At 43.0% G+C, this 17,244-nt stretch overlaps 1 protein-coding gene across 7 annotated transcripts in view; it reads left to right on the top strand.

Annotated features, from left to right (window-relative positions):
• Positions 1-17,244, top strand: part of MSRB3 (methionine sulfoxide reductase B3) — a 411,351-nt gene that overhangs the window by 124,502 nt on the left and 269,605 nt on the right. For 5 of the 7 annotated variants that reach the window (XR_013215776.1, XM_077265193.1, XM_077265192.1 and 2 more), the window contains one exon: positions 2,405-2,532. The exons of the other annotated variants lie outside the window; for them this stretch is intronic. Coding sequence is in view for 4 of the 5 variants with exons in the window: in XM_077265193.1 (XP_077121308.1) it covers positions 2,457-2,532 (76 nt within the window). In the remaining variant the exon portion in view is untranslated. The remainder of the gene's footprint in view (positions 1-2,404; positions 2,533-17,244) is intronic. 7 annotated transcript variants of the gene reach the window in all.

Raw genomic sequence — 17,244 nt, 5'->3', positions numbered from 1 at the left:
CAAGAGAAGTCCAGGAGAGATCAGAACCAGTACTGAATACAACGACAGCAGGCAACCAGTAAAGGTCCAGGTGAATTAAATAGGAACCAGAATAGTAGGAAATGAGACAGCTGAGCCACATACAGACCAGCCGTAACGCTAAAGGCCACAAGAGGGAGCCCAAGAACAGAAGTCACACAGTACCACTCATGACCACAGGAGGGAGCCTGAGAAAGGAACTCACAACAAAACCCCCAATTCTAACTCCAACCATAACCCCAACACACCCCTAACGTTAATCCCAACCCAATCCATAACCCTAATCAGAACCCTAACCCCAAAACACCCCTAATCCCAACCCTAACCATAACGGATAGGGTTGTGATTAGGGTTAGGGGTGTTTTGGCATTAGGGTTGTGATTAGGGTTATGGCATAACCCTAATCACAACCGTAACGCCAAAACACCCCTAACCCTAATCAAATCCCTAAGCCCAACACACCCCTAATCATAATCTCAACCCTAACCTCAAACCTAACCCTAACCTTAACCCTAATCCCAAACCTAACCCTAATCCCAAATGTAACCCTAATGCCAACCTTAGCCCTAATACAAACCCTAATCCCAACCCTAACTCTAATCCCAACTCTAACCGTAACTTTAGCCCCAACCCTAGCCCTAACTTTAGCCCCAACCCTAACTTTAGCCCTAACCCTAACTTTAGCCCCAACCCTAGCCCTAACCCTAACTTTAGCACCAACTCTAACCCTAACTTTATCCCTAACCATTACTTTAGCCCTAACTTTATCCCTAACCATTACTTTAGCCCTAACTTTAGCACCAACCCTAGCCCTAACCCTAACTTTAGCACCAACCCTAACCCTAACTTTAGCCCCAACTCTAACCCTAACTTTAGCCCCAACCCTAACTTTACCCCTAACCCTAACTTTAGCCCCAACCCTAACTTTAGCACCAGCCCTAACCCTAACTTTAGCCCCAACCCTAACCCTAACTTTAGCCCTAACCCTAATTGGAAAATTGAAATACATACTTTTTTTATTTTATCATTTTTTCGTAACTAAAGGGGCGATAAAGGGGGGGTTTATTTACTATTTTTTTATTTTGATCACTATGATAGGATCTCACAGTGACCAAAATAAAACAAGAGGAAGAATCTTCCTCTGCCAGCCAGCACATCACGGGGCGGAGGAAGAAGCCGGTGGCCAGTAGGGGATGCAGGAGGACCCAGGGACACTGGTAAGTATAACAGGGTCCCCGAATCCCCCTATTTCTCTGTCCCCTGATGTGCGATCACATCAGAGGACACAGAATGACATGCCGCTTTTTTTTGCATTCGCCAGTAAACGGTTAATTACCGGCGATCGCAAAACAGGGGTCGGTAAAAACCAACCCCGCTCATGTTCTTTGGGGTCTCAGCTACCCCCGGCAGCCGAGACCCCAAAGATCTGCCGGGTGTCGGCCGGCGGGCGCACTGCGCATGCACCCGCCATTTTTCCCCCGGAAAAGATGGCGGCGCCCATCTGGAGCCACGAGGAGCATTGGGGGAAATGAGTGAATATCGGGGACCCGATTTCTCTGTCCTCTGATGTGAGGTCACATCGGAGGACAGAGAAATTAAATGGGAAATCGCGGGTTTTTTTGCGGTCGCAACCCGGGGGTCGGTAAAAACCCCCCAAATCATGTTCTCTGGGGTCTCGGCTACCCTAGGCAACCGAGACCCCAGAGGAAATCCGACTCTGGGGGGGCGCTATTTCCTTTTTCCACAGCGCCGTTAATTAACGGCGCTGTGGTTTAAGTACCCTTAACTGATGCCGGTAAAAGTCGTATCGGCGGTCGTTAAGCGGTTAAGTAAGTTTATGACTCCGTTAATAAGGTCTGTTATGTATTTTTAATGTTTTTTCATTATCTCCACTACATTCATGATTTTATGTAATAAGATTGCAGTTTTCATCAGTTTGACACAGTATTTTGTATATTGTTACGCTTTATGCAGACTGAGTATGATTTCTATTAGCTGTTTTCTGTTATTAATGCATCCCTGCGGATAACCTTATTTAATGTGACTGTGTGTTTAATGCTCGAAGACAGTGGTGGGCAGTCATTTGCAATCATCTCTATTACATCGCTGTATATTGTAACAAAGGCATATTCTTAATTACATTTCCTGTGGCCAAATTAATTTTTGTGACTAGAATTTCTATGTAAAACATTCATACAGTTTGTACCTTATATGTGGGGACCAAGTGAGAATAACGTTTAGCGTTTAATCTTCTGCTTGAATACATGATACTTGAGCATCTGTTTATTGCCCACCACTGCTGTAAAATAAGTCATGATCATCTTGTCTCCGTATTGTTTGTATCATTCGTCATGCTGATATTAATCTTTCTTTTTCTCCCATTCAGCTGTTGTCCCTGTTCTTTGCCCCTTCGTTTTGTTGGTGAGGATATCACAGTGATGTCTGCATTCAACCTGCTCCATTTGGTGACAAAGAGCCAGCCAGTGGCCCTGCGGGCCTGTGGGCTTCCCTCAGGTTGACTGGTTGCTACTTGTTGTGTGATGCTTATTGGGAGCCCTTAACAACTCCAACTCTGCTGCAGTAAAGAACCAGTTAAAATTAGTATAATAAAATTGGGAAATGCATTACATATAAATTATACATGACTTTCTAAAGACTAATCTAAGGCTACAGTAATAAATGTTATTGTTACAGTAGTTGTAAAAATAAATGTTACCTTATCTATATGATCATCATTTATATTCCTGCTGACAGGCCTTTCTTTACCACTAAACGGAGTCTGTCAGCAGCTCTGCCTCCCACACTACTTCCTATGAAGCTGCTGACAGGATTACATAAGAGAGGTAGAAATCTTTAAACATCCATTTTGTACTGCTTTAATAAGAATATAAAAATTAAAGAGTAACTGTTTAATAAATTCATAGTACACATGGAAATAAGCAACTTTCTAACATTTTATCAGATACATTTGCTTCTTTCTCCTCCTAGACTGATCTTTCACTCTCAAGTCATGGGTAAAATCTGTCTTCATTGAAGACAGATTTTCCCATTAGTGAGATAGGACATGGCAGTTGGTGCTTTTAACATTTTGTGGAGAGGAGTGGAAGAGCTGGAAGCAGACACAGACATGGTAATGCAAGTTCTCCTGAAATAACAGTAAGGGTATGTGCACACGTTGCGGATTTGCCTGCGGATCCGCAGCGGATTGGCCGCTGCGGATTCGCAGCAGTTTTCCATCAAGTTTACAGTACCATGTAAACCTATGGAAAACCAAATCTGCTGTGCCCATGGTTCAAAAAATACCGCGCGGAAACGCTGCCTTGTATTTTCCGCAGCATGGCAATTCTTTGTGCGGATTCCACAGCGTTTTACACCTGCTCCTCAATAGGAATCCGCAGGTGTAAAACCGCAGGTGAAATCCGCACAAAAAACGCACTAAATCCGCAGGGCGTTTTACCTGCGAATTTTTCAAAAACGGTGCAGAAAAATCTGCACACGAATCCGCAACGTGGGCACATAGCCTTACAGTTCTCCATAGAATTTCATTCTCCATAGAATTTACACCAACCAGCATCCCCAATCTCAGTAATGGGAATTTCTGTGTTCACTGAAGGCAGACTATACCCAGTAAATTGAGAATTTTGAGAATGGAGAAAGTATATTTTTCTAAAAATATATATTAGATAATTTATTATTTTCACATGTTCTATTAATTTCTAAAAAAACAAAAATGATATTCCGGTCCCTGTTCATGCCTCTCTCCCTCTCCTATTTAGTCAGCAGGTTTCAAGCAGCTGACAAAGTTTGTGCAGCATTAAACAACTTGTTTGCCGGTTGTCAGTCATGCAGTAGCCTGTTTACACAGGGAGTCAGTGAACATCAGATGCACACAACAATCTCTCAGGCTATGTTCCCAGGAGTATTTGGTGAGTTTTTGATGTTGCAGTTTGCCTGCACTTTTCTGCACCTATTAAGTTATAGGTTACTTGCGTTTTTTTCGAAAATTTGCAACATCAAAAACACACTAAATACTCATCGTGAGAGCATAGCCTAATAGGTTGTTCAGTGTGCTTAGGCTGGCATTGTTCTCGACAGAGCAGGCAATGTTCACACAGGATGAGGTGCAGTTGAGAACTATGAACTTTTACACAAGCCGAAACCTCATTTAACTAATTGAACGAGTGTTTTGCTTATTTGTCAGGTGATTGGCAGCCTGTTTAGTCTGCACTATTATTGTGAAAGAAGTGTTTCTAGGAACGCTCGTTCATGATAATCATACAATATAAATGCACCTTTGGTTAGTGCTTGGAACATTTTTTTTAATGAAATGTAATTATTTGGCTACAATATCACATACAGTTAGGTCCATATATATTTGGACAGAGACAACATTTTTCTCATTTTGGTTATAGACATTACCACAATGAATTTTAAACAAAACAATTCAGATGCAGTTGAAGTTCAGACTTTCAGCTTTCATTTGAGGGTATCCACATTAAAATTGGATGAAGGGTTTAGGAGTTTCAGCTCCTTAACATGTGCCACCCTGTTTTTAAAGGGACCAAAAGTAATTGGACAGATTCAATAATTTTAAATAAAATGTTCATTTCTAGTACTTGGTTGAAAACCCTTTGTTGGCAATGACTGCCTGAAGTCTTGAACTCATGGACATCACCAGACTCTGTGTTTCCTCCTTTTTGATGCTCTGCCAGGCCTTCACTGCAGTGGTTTTCAGTTGCTGTTTGTTTGTGGGCCTTTCTGTCTGAAGTTTAGTCTTTAACAAGTGAAATGCATGCTCAATTGGGTTGAGATCAGGTGACTGACTTGGCCATTCAAGAATATTCCACTTCTTTGCTTTAATAGACTCCTGGGTTGCTTTGGCTTCATGTTTTGGGTCATTGTCCATCTGTAGTATGAAACGACGACCAATCAGTTTTGCTGCATTTGGCTGGATCTGAGCACACAGTATGGCTCTGAATACCTCAGAATTCATTTGGCTGCTTCTGTCCTGTGTCACATCATCAATAAACACTAGTGACCCAGTGCCACTGGCAGCCATGCATGCCCAAGCCATCACACTGCCTCCGCCGTGTTTTACAGATGATGTGGTATGCTTTGGATCATGAGCTGTACCAAGCCTTCGCCATACTTTTCTCTTTCCATCATTCTGGTAGAGGTTGATCTTGGTTTCATCTGTCCAAAGAATGTTTTTCCTGAACTGTGCTGGCTTTTTTAGATGTTTTTTAGCAAAGTCCAGTCTAGCCTTTTTATTCTTGACACTTATGAGTGGCTTGCACCGTGCAGTGAACCCTCTGTATTTACTTTCATGCAGTCTTCTCTTTATGATAGATTTCGATATTGATACGCCGACCTCCGGGAGAGTGTTGGTCACTTGGTTGGCTGTTGTGAAGGGGTTTCTCTTCACCATGGAGATTATTCTGCGATCATCCACCACTGTTGTCTTCCGTGAGCGCCCAGGTCTTTTTGCATTGATGAGATCACCAGTGCTTTCTTTCCTTCTCAGGATGTACCAAACTGTACATTTTGCCACTCCTAATATTGTAGCAATTTCTCAGATGGGTTTTTTCTCTGTTTTCACAGCTTAACCCCTTCATGACCCAGCCTATTTTGGCCTTAATGACCTTGCCATTTTTTGCAATTCTGACCAGTGTCCCTTTATGAGGTAATAACTCAGGAACGCTTCAACGGATCCTTGCGGTTCTGAGATTGTTTTTTCGTGACATATTGGGCTTCATGTTAGTGGTAAATTTAGGTCGATAATTTCTGAGTTTATTTGTGAAAAAAACAGAAATTTGGCGAAAATTTTGAAAATTTTGCAAATTTCACATTTTGAATTTTTATTCTGTTAAACCAGAGAGTTATGTGACACAAAATAGTTAATAAATAACATTTCCCACATGTCTACTTTACATCAGCACAATTTTGGAAAGAAATTTTTTTTTTGCTAGGAAGTTATAAGGGTTAAAATTTGACCAGTGATTTCTCATTTTTACAACAAAATTTACAAAACCATTTTTTTTAGGGACCACCTCACATTTGAAGTCAGTTTGAGGGTTCTATATGGCTGAAAATACCCAAAAGTGACACCATTCTAAAAACTGCACCCCTCAAGGTGCTCAAAACCACATTCAAGAGGTTTATTAACCCTTCAGGTGTTTCACAGCAGCAGAAGCAACAAATAGGGGAAAAATTAACATTTAACTTTTTAGTCACAAAAATGATCTTTTCGCAACAATTTTTTTATTTTCCCAAGGGTAAAAGGAGAATCTGGACCACGAATGTTGTTGTCCAATTTGTCCTGAGTACGCTGATGCCTCATATGTGGGGGTAAACCACTGTTTGGGCGCACGGCAGGGCTCGGAAGGGAAGGAGCGCCATTTGACTTTTTGAATGAAAAATTGGCTCCAATCTTTAGCGGACACCATGTCGCGTTTGGAGAGCTCCCGTGTGCCTAAACATTGGAGCTCCCCCACAAGTGACCCCATTTTGGAAACTAGACCCCCCAAGGAACTTATCTAGAAGCATAGTGAGCACTTTAAACCCCCAGGTGCTTCACAAATTAATCCGTAAAAATGAAAAAGTACTTTTTTTTCACACAAATTTTCTTTTAGCCTCAATTTTTTCATTTTCACATGGGCAACAGAATAAAATGGATCCTAAAATTTGTTGGGCAATTTCTCCTGAGTACGCCAATACCTCATATGTGGGGGTAAACTACTGTTTGGGCACATGGTAAGGCTCGGAAGGGAAGGAGCGCCATTTGACTTTTTGAATGAAAAATTATCTCCATCGTTAGCGGACACCATGTCAGGTTTGGAGAGCCCCTGTGTGCCTAAACATTGGAGCTCCCCCACAAGTGACCCCATTTTGGAAACTAGACCCCCCAAGGAACTTATCTAGATGCATAGTGAGCACTTTAAACCCTCAGGTGCTTCACAAATTGATCCGTAAAAATGAAAAAGTACTTTTTTTTCACACAAAATTTTTTTTAGCCTCAATTATTTCATTTTCACATGGGCAACAGGATAAAATGGATCCTAAAATTTGTTGGGCAATTTCTCCTGAGTATGCCGATACCTCATATGTGGGGGTAAACCACTGTTTGGGTGCACGGCAAGGCTTGGAAGGGAAGGCGCGCCATTTGACTTTTTCAATGGAAAATTAGCTCCAATCGTTAGTGGACACCATGTTGCGTTCGGAGAGCCCCTGTGTGCCTAAACATTGGAGCTCCCCTACAAGTGACCCCATTTTGGAAACTAGACCCCCCAAGGAACTAATCTAGATGTATAGTGAGCACTTAAAACCCCCAGGTGCTTCACAGAAGTTTATAACGCAGAGCCATGAAAATAAAAAAATATTTTTCTTTCCTCAAAAATGATTTTTAGCCCGGAGTTTTTTATTTTCCCAAGGATAATAGGAGAAATTGGACCCCAAATGTTGTTGTCCAGTTTGTCCTGAGTACGATGATACCCCATATGTGGGGGTAAACCACTGTTTGGGCGCACGGCAGGGCTCGGAAGGGAAGGCACGCCATTTGGCTTTTTGAATGGAAAATTAGCTTCAATCATTAGCGGACACCATGTCGCGTTTGGAGAGCCCCTGTGTGCCTAAACATTGGAGCTCCCGCACAAGTGACCCCATTTTGGAAATTAGACCTCCCAAGGAACTAATCTAGATGTGTGGTGAGCACTTTGAACCCTCAAGTGCTTCACAGAAGTTTATAACGCAGAGCCATGAAAATAAAAAATTATTTTTCTTTCCTCAAAAATGATATTTTAACCCACAATTTTTTATTTTCCCAAGGGTAACAGGAGAAATTGGACCCCAAAAGTTGTTGTGAAGTTTCTCCTGAGTACGCTGATACCCCATATGTGGGGGTAAACCACTGTTTTGGCACACGTCGGGGAGCGGAAGGGAAGTAGTGACGTTTTGAAATGCAGACTTTAATGGAATGCTCTGCGGGCGTCACGTTGCGTTTGCAGAGCCCCTGATGTGCCTAAACAGTAGGAACTCCCCACAATTGACCCCACTTTGGAAACTAGACCCCCAAGGGAACTTATCTAGATGTGTGGTGAGCACTTTGAACCCCCAAGTGCTTCACAGAAGTTTATAACGCAGAGCCGTGAAAATAAAAAATGTGTTTTCTTTCCTCGAAAATATTTTTTTAGCCCAGAATTTTTTAATTTTCCCAAGGGTAACAGGAAAAATTTGACCCCAAAAGTTGTTGTCCAGTTTCTCCTGAGTACGCTGATACCCCATATGTGGGGGTAAACCACTGTTTGGGCACATGGCGGGGCTCGGAAGGGAAGTAGTGACGATTTGGAATGCAGACTTTGATGGAATGGTCTGCGGGAATCATGTTACGTTTGCAGAGCCCCTGATGTGCCTAAACAGTAGAAACCCCCCACAAGTGACCCCATTTTGGAAACTAGACCCCCCAAGGAACTTATCTAGATGTGTGGTGAGCACGTTCAACCCCCAAGTGCTTCACAGAAGTTTACAACGCAGAGCCGTGAAAATAAAAAATAATTTTTCTTTCCTCAAAAAAGATGTTTTAGCAAGCAATTGTTTATTTTCACAAGGGTAACAGGAGAAATTGGACCCCAATATTTGTTGCCCAGTTTGTTGTGAGTACGCTGATACCTCATATGTGGGGGTAAACCACTGTTTGGGCGCACGTCAGGGCTCGGAAGGGAAGTAGTGACATTTGAAATGCAGACTTTGATGGAATGGTCTGCGGGCGTCACGTTGCATTTGCAGAGCCCCTGATGTGCCTAAACAGTAGAAACACCCCACAAGTGACCCCATTTTGGAAACTAGACCCCAAAAGGATCTTATCTAGATGTGTGGTGAGCACTTTCAACCCCCAAGTTTTTCACATAAGTTTATAACGTAGAGCCGTGAAAATAAAAAATAATTGTTCTTTCCTCAAAATTATGTTTTAGCAAGTAATTTTTTATTTTTGCAAGGGTAACAGGAGAAATTGGACCCCAATAGTTGTTGCCCAGTTTGTCCTGAGTACGCTGGTATCCCATATGTGGGGGTAAACCACTGTTTGGGCGCACGTCGGGGCTTGGAAGGGAGGGCGCACCATTTGACTTTTTGAACGCAAGATTGGCTGGAATCAATGGTGGCGCCATGTTGCGTTTGGAGACCCCTTATGTGCCTAAACAGTGGAAACCCCTCAATTCTAACTTCAACACTAACCCCAACACACCCCTAACCCTAATCCCAACTGTAGCCATAACCCTAATCACAACCCTAACCCCAACACACCCCTAACCACAACCCTAACCCCAACACACCCGTAACCCTAATTCCAACCCTAATCCTAACCCTAATCCCAACCCTACCCACAACTGTAACCCCAACACAACCCTAACCCTATCCTTAACCCTAACCACAAGCCTAATCTTAACCCTATTTCCAACCCTAGCCCTAATTCCAACCCTAAGGGTACCGTCTCACATAACGATTTACCAACGATCACGACCAGCGATACGACCTGGCCGTGATCGTTGGAAAGTCATTGTGTGGTCGCTGGGGAGCTGTCACACAGACCGCTCTCCAGCGACCAACGATGCCAAGGTCCCGGGTAACCAGGGTAAACATCGGGTTACTAAGCGCAGGGCCGCGCTTAGTAACCCGATGTTTACCGTGGTTACCAGCGTAAAAGTAAAAAAAAAAAAACGTACATACTCACATTTCGGTGTCCTTCAGGTCCCTTGCCGTCTGCTTCCCGCTCTGACTGAGTGCCGCCGTACAGTGAGAGCAGAGCGCAGCGGTGACGTCACTGCTGTGCTGTGCTCTCACTTTCCGGCCGGCAGACAGTCAGAGCGGGAAGCAGACGGCAAGGGACCTGAAGGACACCGAAATGTGAGTATGTAAGTTTTTTTTTTTTTTTTTACTTTTACGCTGGTAACCACGGTAAACATCGGGTTACTAAGCGCGGCCCTGCGCTTAGTAACCCGATGTTTACCCTGGTTACAAGTGAACGCATCGCTGGATAGCTGTCACACACAACGATCCAGCGATGACAGCGGGAGATCCAGCGACGAAAGAAAGTTCCAAACGATCTGCTACGACGTACGATTCTCAGCAGGGTCCCTGATCGCTGCTGCGTGTCAGACACAGCGATATTGTATGGATATCGCTGGAACGTCACGGATCGTACCGTCGTAGCGATCAAAGTGCCACTGTGAGACGGTACCCTAACTCTAATTCCAACCCTAACCCTAAGGCTATGTGCCCACTTTGCGGATTCGTGTGAGATTTTTCCGCACCATTTTTGAAAAATCCGCAGGTAAAAGGCACTGCGTTTTACCTACGGATTTACAGCGGATTTCCAGTGTTTTTTTGTGCGGATTTCACCTGCGGATTTCTATTGAGGAACAGGTGTAAAACGCTGCGGAATCCGCACAAAATTGACATGCTGCGGAAAATACACAGCGTTTCCGCACGGTATTTTCCGCACCATGGGCACAGCGGATTTGGTTTTCCATAGGTGTACATGGTACTGTAAACCTGATGGAAAACTGCTACGAATTTGCAGCGGCCAATCCGCTGCGGATCCGCGGCCAATCCGCTGCGGATCCGCGGCCAATCCGCTGCGGATCCGCGGCAATCCGCTGCGGATTCGCAGCCAAATCCGCACTGTGTGCACATGCCCTAACCCTACCCCTAACCCTAACCCTACCCCTAATTCTAACCCTAATTCTAACCCTAGTTCTAACCCTAACCCTAGCAGAAAAAAAAAAACATATGTTTTATTTTTATTATTGTCCCTATGGGGGTGATAAAGGGGGGTCATTTACTTTTTTTTATTTTGATCACTGTGATAGGCTATATCGCAGTGATCAAAATACATCTGGAACGAATCTGCCAGCTGGCAGATTCTGCGGGCGCAGTGCGCATGCGCCCGCCATATTGGAAGATGGCGGCGCCCATGCAGAAGCCGGACGGACACCGGGAGGCCCGGTAAGTATGAAGGGGGGGTGATCGGATCACGGGGGGGGGGGACCGGAGCACAGGGAGGGGGCACCGGAGCACGGGGGAGCGGACAGGAGGACGGAGGAGCGGACAGGAGGACTTAGGGGGGCGGACCACGTAACGGAGCACTGTGGGGGCGATCGGTGGGGTGGGGTGGGGGCAGATTAGGTTTTCCAGCCATGGCCGATGATATTGCAGCATCGGCCATGGCTGGATTGTAATATTTCACCGTTTTTTGGGGTGAAATATTACAAATCGCTCTGATTGGCAGTTTCACTTTCAACAGCCAATCAGAGCGATCGTAGCCACGAGGGGGTGAAGCCACCCCCCCTGGGCTGAAGTACCACTCCCCCTGTTCCTGGAGATCGGGTGAAATTGGAGTTAACCCTTTCACCCGATCTGCAGGAGCGCTATCCCTCCATGACGCATACGCTGCGTCACAGGTCGGATTGGCACCGACTTTCATGACGCAGCGTATGCGTCAAAGGTCGGGAAGGGGTTAAGAATGGCTTGTTTCACCTTCATGGAGAGCACTTTTGACCGCATGTTTACTTCATAGGAAAACCTTCCAAATGCAAGCACCACACCTCAAATCAACTCCAGGCCTTTTATCTGCTTAGTTGAGAATGACATAATGAAGGGATTGCCCACACCTGTCCATGAAATAGCCTTGGAGTCAATTGTCCAATTACTTTTGGTCCCTTTAAAAAACAGGGTGGCACAGGTTAAGGAGCTGAAACTCCTAAACTCTTCATCCAATTTTAATATGGATACCCTCAAATGAAAGCTAAAAGTCTGAACTTCAACTGCATCTGAATTGTTTTGTTTAAAATTAAATTGTGGTAATGTCTATAACCAAAATGAGAAAAATGTTGTCTCTGTCCAAATATATATGGACCTAACTGTATCTTGACCAATGTCAGTAAAGAGCACTGTTCCTTAGAATTTGGTAAATTTGTTAGTATTTGAAATATTAACTTTTTTGGAAGAGTCTAATTGTAACAACCTTTTACCATGATCTACACAGACATTTTTATATTGCACAAAAAGTGCTGGTGGTGAAGCACTTTACAAAATCTTCAAATCCTCATCATTACATGTGCACACATAAATTGCCAATCTCTTCCTCCATGTAGGAAAGGAGCTTTGTAGGGTTCTCTAGTTGCCAGCATTGCCCTATTAGCTTTTCAACAGTCAGCATTGCTATGTATACTCGGACATGTGAGTATTTAGGTTTGTTTGACTTAACCTCCGTCATTAATTATTATCATATCAGAGTGGTCCAAAAGGCTGAGCTTTTTTAAAGTTTTTGTCCTCACTGCTGGGGAGCTTCTTTACCTGCTATGTTGCAAGCAGAGCCATTATAAATGAATTGAGGTGATCTTCAATACTTAGGTAAATAATGTCTTTATTTGCTTTTTTTAATACTGTAGATTAACTTTTTTTGTTAGTAAGGGAAATAAATTTAACAGTGGCCTATTTCCTTCCACGTCAGGTTTCTAGGCGCAGAATAAGGAGGCTGCAAAAATCATTGTAAATTACAGTCTTCCTGGGTATTGAATAATTTGCCTTTGCTTTGCCTGTTATATATTTTATAATTTGCTCTGACTCTTATATCTTATACTGATAACATATCTTCAAGATATGTCATCAATAAAAGATCGGTTGGGCTTTGACACCCATCACCCCCCACCAATGCCACCACCATACAGCAGCTGCGGTATCCCATCATACATAAAAATGTTTTCCTCACTATGTGGCCATATTTGTATGCCACATAAAACGTTATGCATATTATTGAGAAAGGAATTGGTTTCACCTAAGTGTTACAACAGCATTGTTTAGTTTGTTTTTGTTTTGAGAAAGCACATATTTACTAAAACACTTGTAAGGAGTGCTGATGGATCCTCTAACATTGTAGATCAAGAGCTGCTTTCCAGTAGATGGCAGTATATACTTATTTTTGTCCATACTTTTTGACCTACACCTTGCTGGGCAATTGTATGTATGTATTGTGCACAACGCCAGTAAACTAAGAGTTAATGTGTCACACACACAAATTTTTCTCACAAATAGACTATTTCCTGAGATATCACAGACCTGTTCCAGCATTAGAAACAATGAAAATGGCTTAGCAGATCTTTAATGCATTCCAGATATCAGAATAAAGCAAGGAATTCCTCCAGCTATGCTGAACCACAAAAACATGGAGTGAACTGGAAATACCCCGTTTGTGATTCCGTAAAACATATTTCTTTATAAATAATTAGAAGTCACATTCAAAGCTTAGAGTTTGTAAGACATAACGTTTCATCTCTTATTTCTTCCTGTATGTCTCAAAATCTATTGAATAGTGCTTCTACTGACGTCTTCAGGTACATTTGCTGCAGCAGACCACCCAGGCTTTGGAGACCTATTATAAAGAGTTATTTACTTATTTCTGTTTGTTAGGGGCTCTCACCTACCATGTGTTTTTCTGCTTTCACATTGATTGTTGCCTGCATCACCTGTACGTTGCATGTATTGTTGTTATTTGCAGTGAGTTTGCGTGTGCTATCGGTCGTAAGCATAGGATGTAAGAACGTTCACAGGTGTAAAAGGATCTTCATTTGATCATTACTGAGTGCCTTATGTTATCTGTGGTTAGAAAAATGATATGTTAAAAAGAAAACTTACATTTATTGCTGCTAATGTGGACATACTTCATCAAGGACTGCATTGTAAAATTCCATTATCAGAACTGCGATATACTGAGTATAGTAATCTGACGATAATGACACTAAAGACACAAATGAGTGTTCCCCCTGCTACATAGATCTGTCTGGATACAATTCACAAAGCTATTGGTGAGCAACCTAAGAAATGCTGCCCCAGTAAAATATAATAACACATAAAAAGTATGTGTTAGTGGTTTCCATTTTATTATTTGAGAAAAATAAATTAAGTGAATAAAACAGAAACCTAAATCAAATCAATATTTGGTGGTGCCCCAAACTACCAAGGAACTTCCACTGCTTAACTGTTGCCTGCAGGCAATCATTATAGTACAGATTTCTAGCACTTTGCCAAATAAACTGCTTTATCTTATAGCTAAAGACATAATATGCTTACATCCCTTCAAAATTTGAAGATTTCCAGCAGTGGCACCAGCTCAGAACTGGCAACAACCAGTGGGAACCAGTTACATTCATTGACTGTTCAGTGATGTTTGGCCAGAAGTGATCTTCATGGAATAATTGCAGCCAACAACCATAACTCTGACATGGAAACAAAGCCAAGTGACTCAGCTTTGATGCAAAAAATAGAAACTGAGGTGCCTACAGTTCTCAATGTTCCCATTTTTTTGGTCAGCATCCTCAATGATGAGAAATACAGGCAGATGCATCATTCAAGAAAATGTATTCTGCAGCGGAAAACAACCCCAAACATACAGCCAATGTCATTTTTAATGATCTTCAGCATACAGAAGAGCAAGGAGTTCTCAAAGTAATGATATGGCCTTCACACAGTACTAATCTCAGCATCATCAAGTCAGTGTGGGATTGCATAAAGAGACAGAAGGATTTATGCAAGCCTACATCCACAGAAGACCTATGGCTAGTTCCCCAAGATGTTTGGCACAACTTCTCTGCCCATTTCCTTTAAAAATCATTGTACAAGTGCATCTAGAAGAATAGATGCATTCATGCAGTTAACGGGGTGATCAAACCAAATATTAATTTGTTTAAAATGTCTACTTTGCTCATTAACTTTGCATTATGTTAAAGGGAACCTGCCATTGCATTTCAAGCATCTAAACTGTCCCCAGTACGTTGTTAGTAATGTAATGTGCTTCATTTTCTGTTCAGCCACGGGGGTCGCCGCCCTCTCAATTTGATTGATTTCCCTTGTTGCACCAACGTCGCTGGAATCCCAAGCTTGTGCATTATGGCCCTTGGAGCCGCTTTTACACAGTGGTGAGCGGGCAGCCGTGCTTACGCAGTGTGTAGCGTGAAGCTGACCACACTTATGCAGTGTTAAGCGGGGAGCCAAACTTGCGTAGTGTTGAACGGGGAGCCGTGCATGCACCGTCAACACTGCGCAAGTGCTGCTGGCCCCACGCTCGACACTGCGCAAGTGCGTCTCCAAGCGCCACACTTCACAAACATGGGATTCCAGTGACTTCGACACCATGGAATTAAATCAAATTGAGTGGGCGGCGACGCCCATGACTGAATAGAATATTATAAACATAAGGGTGAATGACCTCGGGGAGATCAAAACATCCAACACCGCAGAGACACCATCACGTGTTTCTCAACGCAGTGATCCAGAACACTGCCCCCATCCCTAATGGGAAATATGCAAATGCATGTAGAAAAGCAGCGGAGGTCATTCACCCTTATGTTTATAGTCTTTTTACCAGGCACTGCTCCTAATAGCCAGTTTCCTACTCCACACTGATGAGGGGCAAATACCCCGAAACAGCTGTCTGTGGATGGATACCATGTTTTGGCATGGGTGTTTTTCCTTTATTGGATGCTACCCTTCCCGTGGTTGTTCCTTCCTGGTGAAAGACCTGGCTATTCATTGCATGCGTTGAGAAACACGTGATGGTGTCTCCGCGGCATTTCTATATACATTTGCATATTTCCCATTAGGGATGGGGGCAGTATTCTGGATCACTGCGTTGAGAAACACATGATGGTGTCTCCGCATTGTTGGATGTTTTGATCTCCCCGAGGTCATTCACCCTTTTGTTTATAGTCTTTTTACCAGGCACTGCTCCTAATAGCCAGTTTCCTACTCCACACTGATAAGGGGCAAATACCCCGAAACAGCTGTCTGTGGATGGATACCATGTTTTGGCATAGGTGGTTTTCCTTTATTGGATGCTGCCCTTCCCGTGGTTGTTCCTTCCCGGTGAAAGACCTGGCTATTCATTGCTTGCGTTGAGAAACACGTGATGGTGTCTCTGCGGCTTTTCTACATGCATTTGAATAGAATATTAGGAACTCCCCTATGACTAATTGAGCAGTTACGATCTAACTATATAAAATGCTTTTTTTCACATGACCAAACTGCCGTTTTTAATGAAAAAAATTATTTATGATGCACATTGCATCACTAACAATACACTGGGGACCGTTAAGATGCTTGAAATTAAAAAAAAAAAATTATTTAGGCTAAGTGCACATGTTGCAGAATTGCCGCGACAATTTCCACGACAATTCCGCAACTCCTGCCGCGGGTATATCGCATGCGGAATTGGCATGCGTATTCCCGCTAAACACTAGCGTTTTACAAGCATAATTAGCTTGCAGAATGCTAGCATTTTCCAAGCGATCTGTAGCATCGCTTGGAAAACTGATTGACAGGTTGGTCACACTTGTCAAACATAGTGTTTGACAAGTGTGACCAACTTTTTACTATTGATGCTGCCTATGTAGCATCAATAGTAAAAAAGATAGAATGTTAAAAATAATTAAAAAAATAATAAATCATGATATTCTCACCTTCCGGCATCCCCGGCAGCCTTTCCCGCTCCTCACGATGCTCCGGTCCCAGTAATGCTTTGCGGCATGACCCCAGATGACGTAGCGGTCTCGTGAGACCGCACGTCATCACAGGTCATTTTTGCAAAGCATTATTGAGAACGGGACCGTCGCGAGGAGTGGGAAAGCTGCGCGGGTCGCCGGAAGGTGAGAATATCACTATTTTTTATTTTAATTCTTTTTTATTAACAATTATATGGTTCCCATGGTCTGGAGGAGAGTCTCTTCTCCTCCACCCTGGGTACCAACCGCACATGATCCGCTTACTTCCCGCATGGTGGGCATAGCTCCATGCGGGAAGTAAGCGGATCAATGCATTCCTATGTGTGCGGAACCGCCGCGATTCCGCACTTTAATGAACGTCCTGCGTTTTTTTCCAGAATGCGATTCCGCTGTGGAAAAAAACGCGCCATGTGCACAAAAAATGCGGAATACATTCTAAAAATTGGATGCTTAATGTATGCTTTTTTGTCGCGATTTTCCACAACTGCCTAAAATGTTTGCACACTCTATATGTGTTGCTTAATATGTTTAATTCAAATTGTTTTTATTTATCATTTTAAATGTATATTTCATTCTAAATTTCTAAGTATAGTGGAGACTCATGGTACAATATTTAACCCCTTCATAACCTTGGGATTTTCAGTTTTTGTCTTTTAGTTTTGTGCTTCCCTTCTTCCCA

This window comes from Ranitomeya variabilis, chromosome 5 (assembly GCF_051348905.1).
Source record: "Ranitomeya variabilis isolate aRanVar5 chromosome 5, aRanVar5.hap1, whole genome shotgun sequence".
NCBI lineage: Eukaryota > Metazoa > Chordata > Amphibia > Anura > Dendrobatidae > Ranitomeya > Ranitomeya variabilis.
This window is presented reverse-complemented; position numbering and strand designations above follow the sequence as displayed.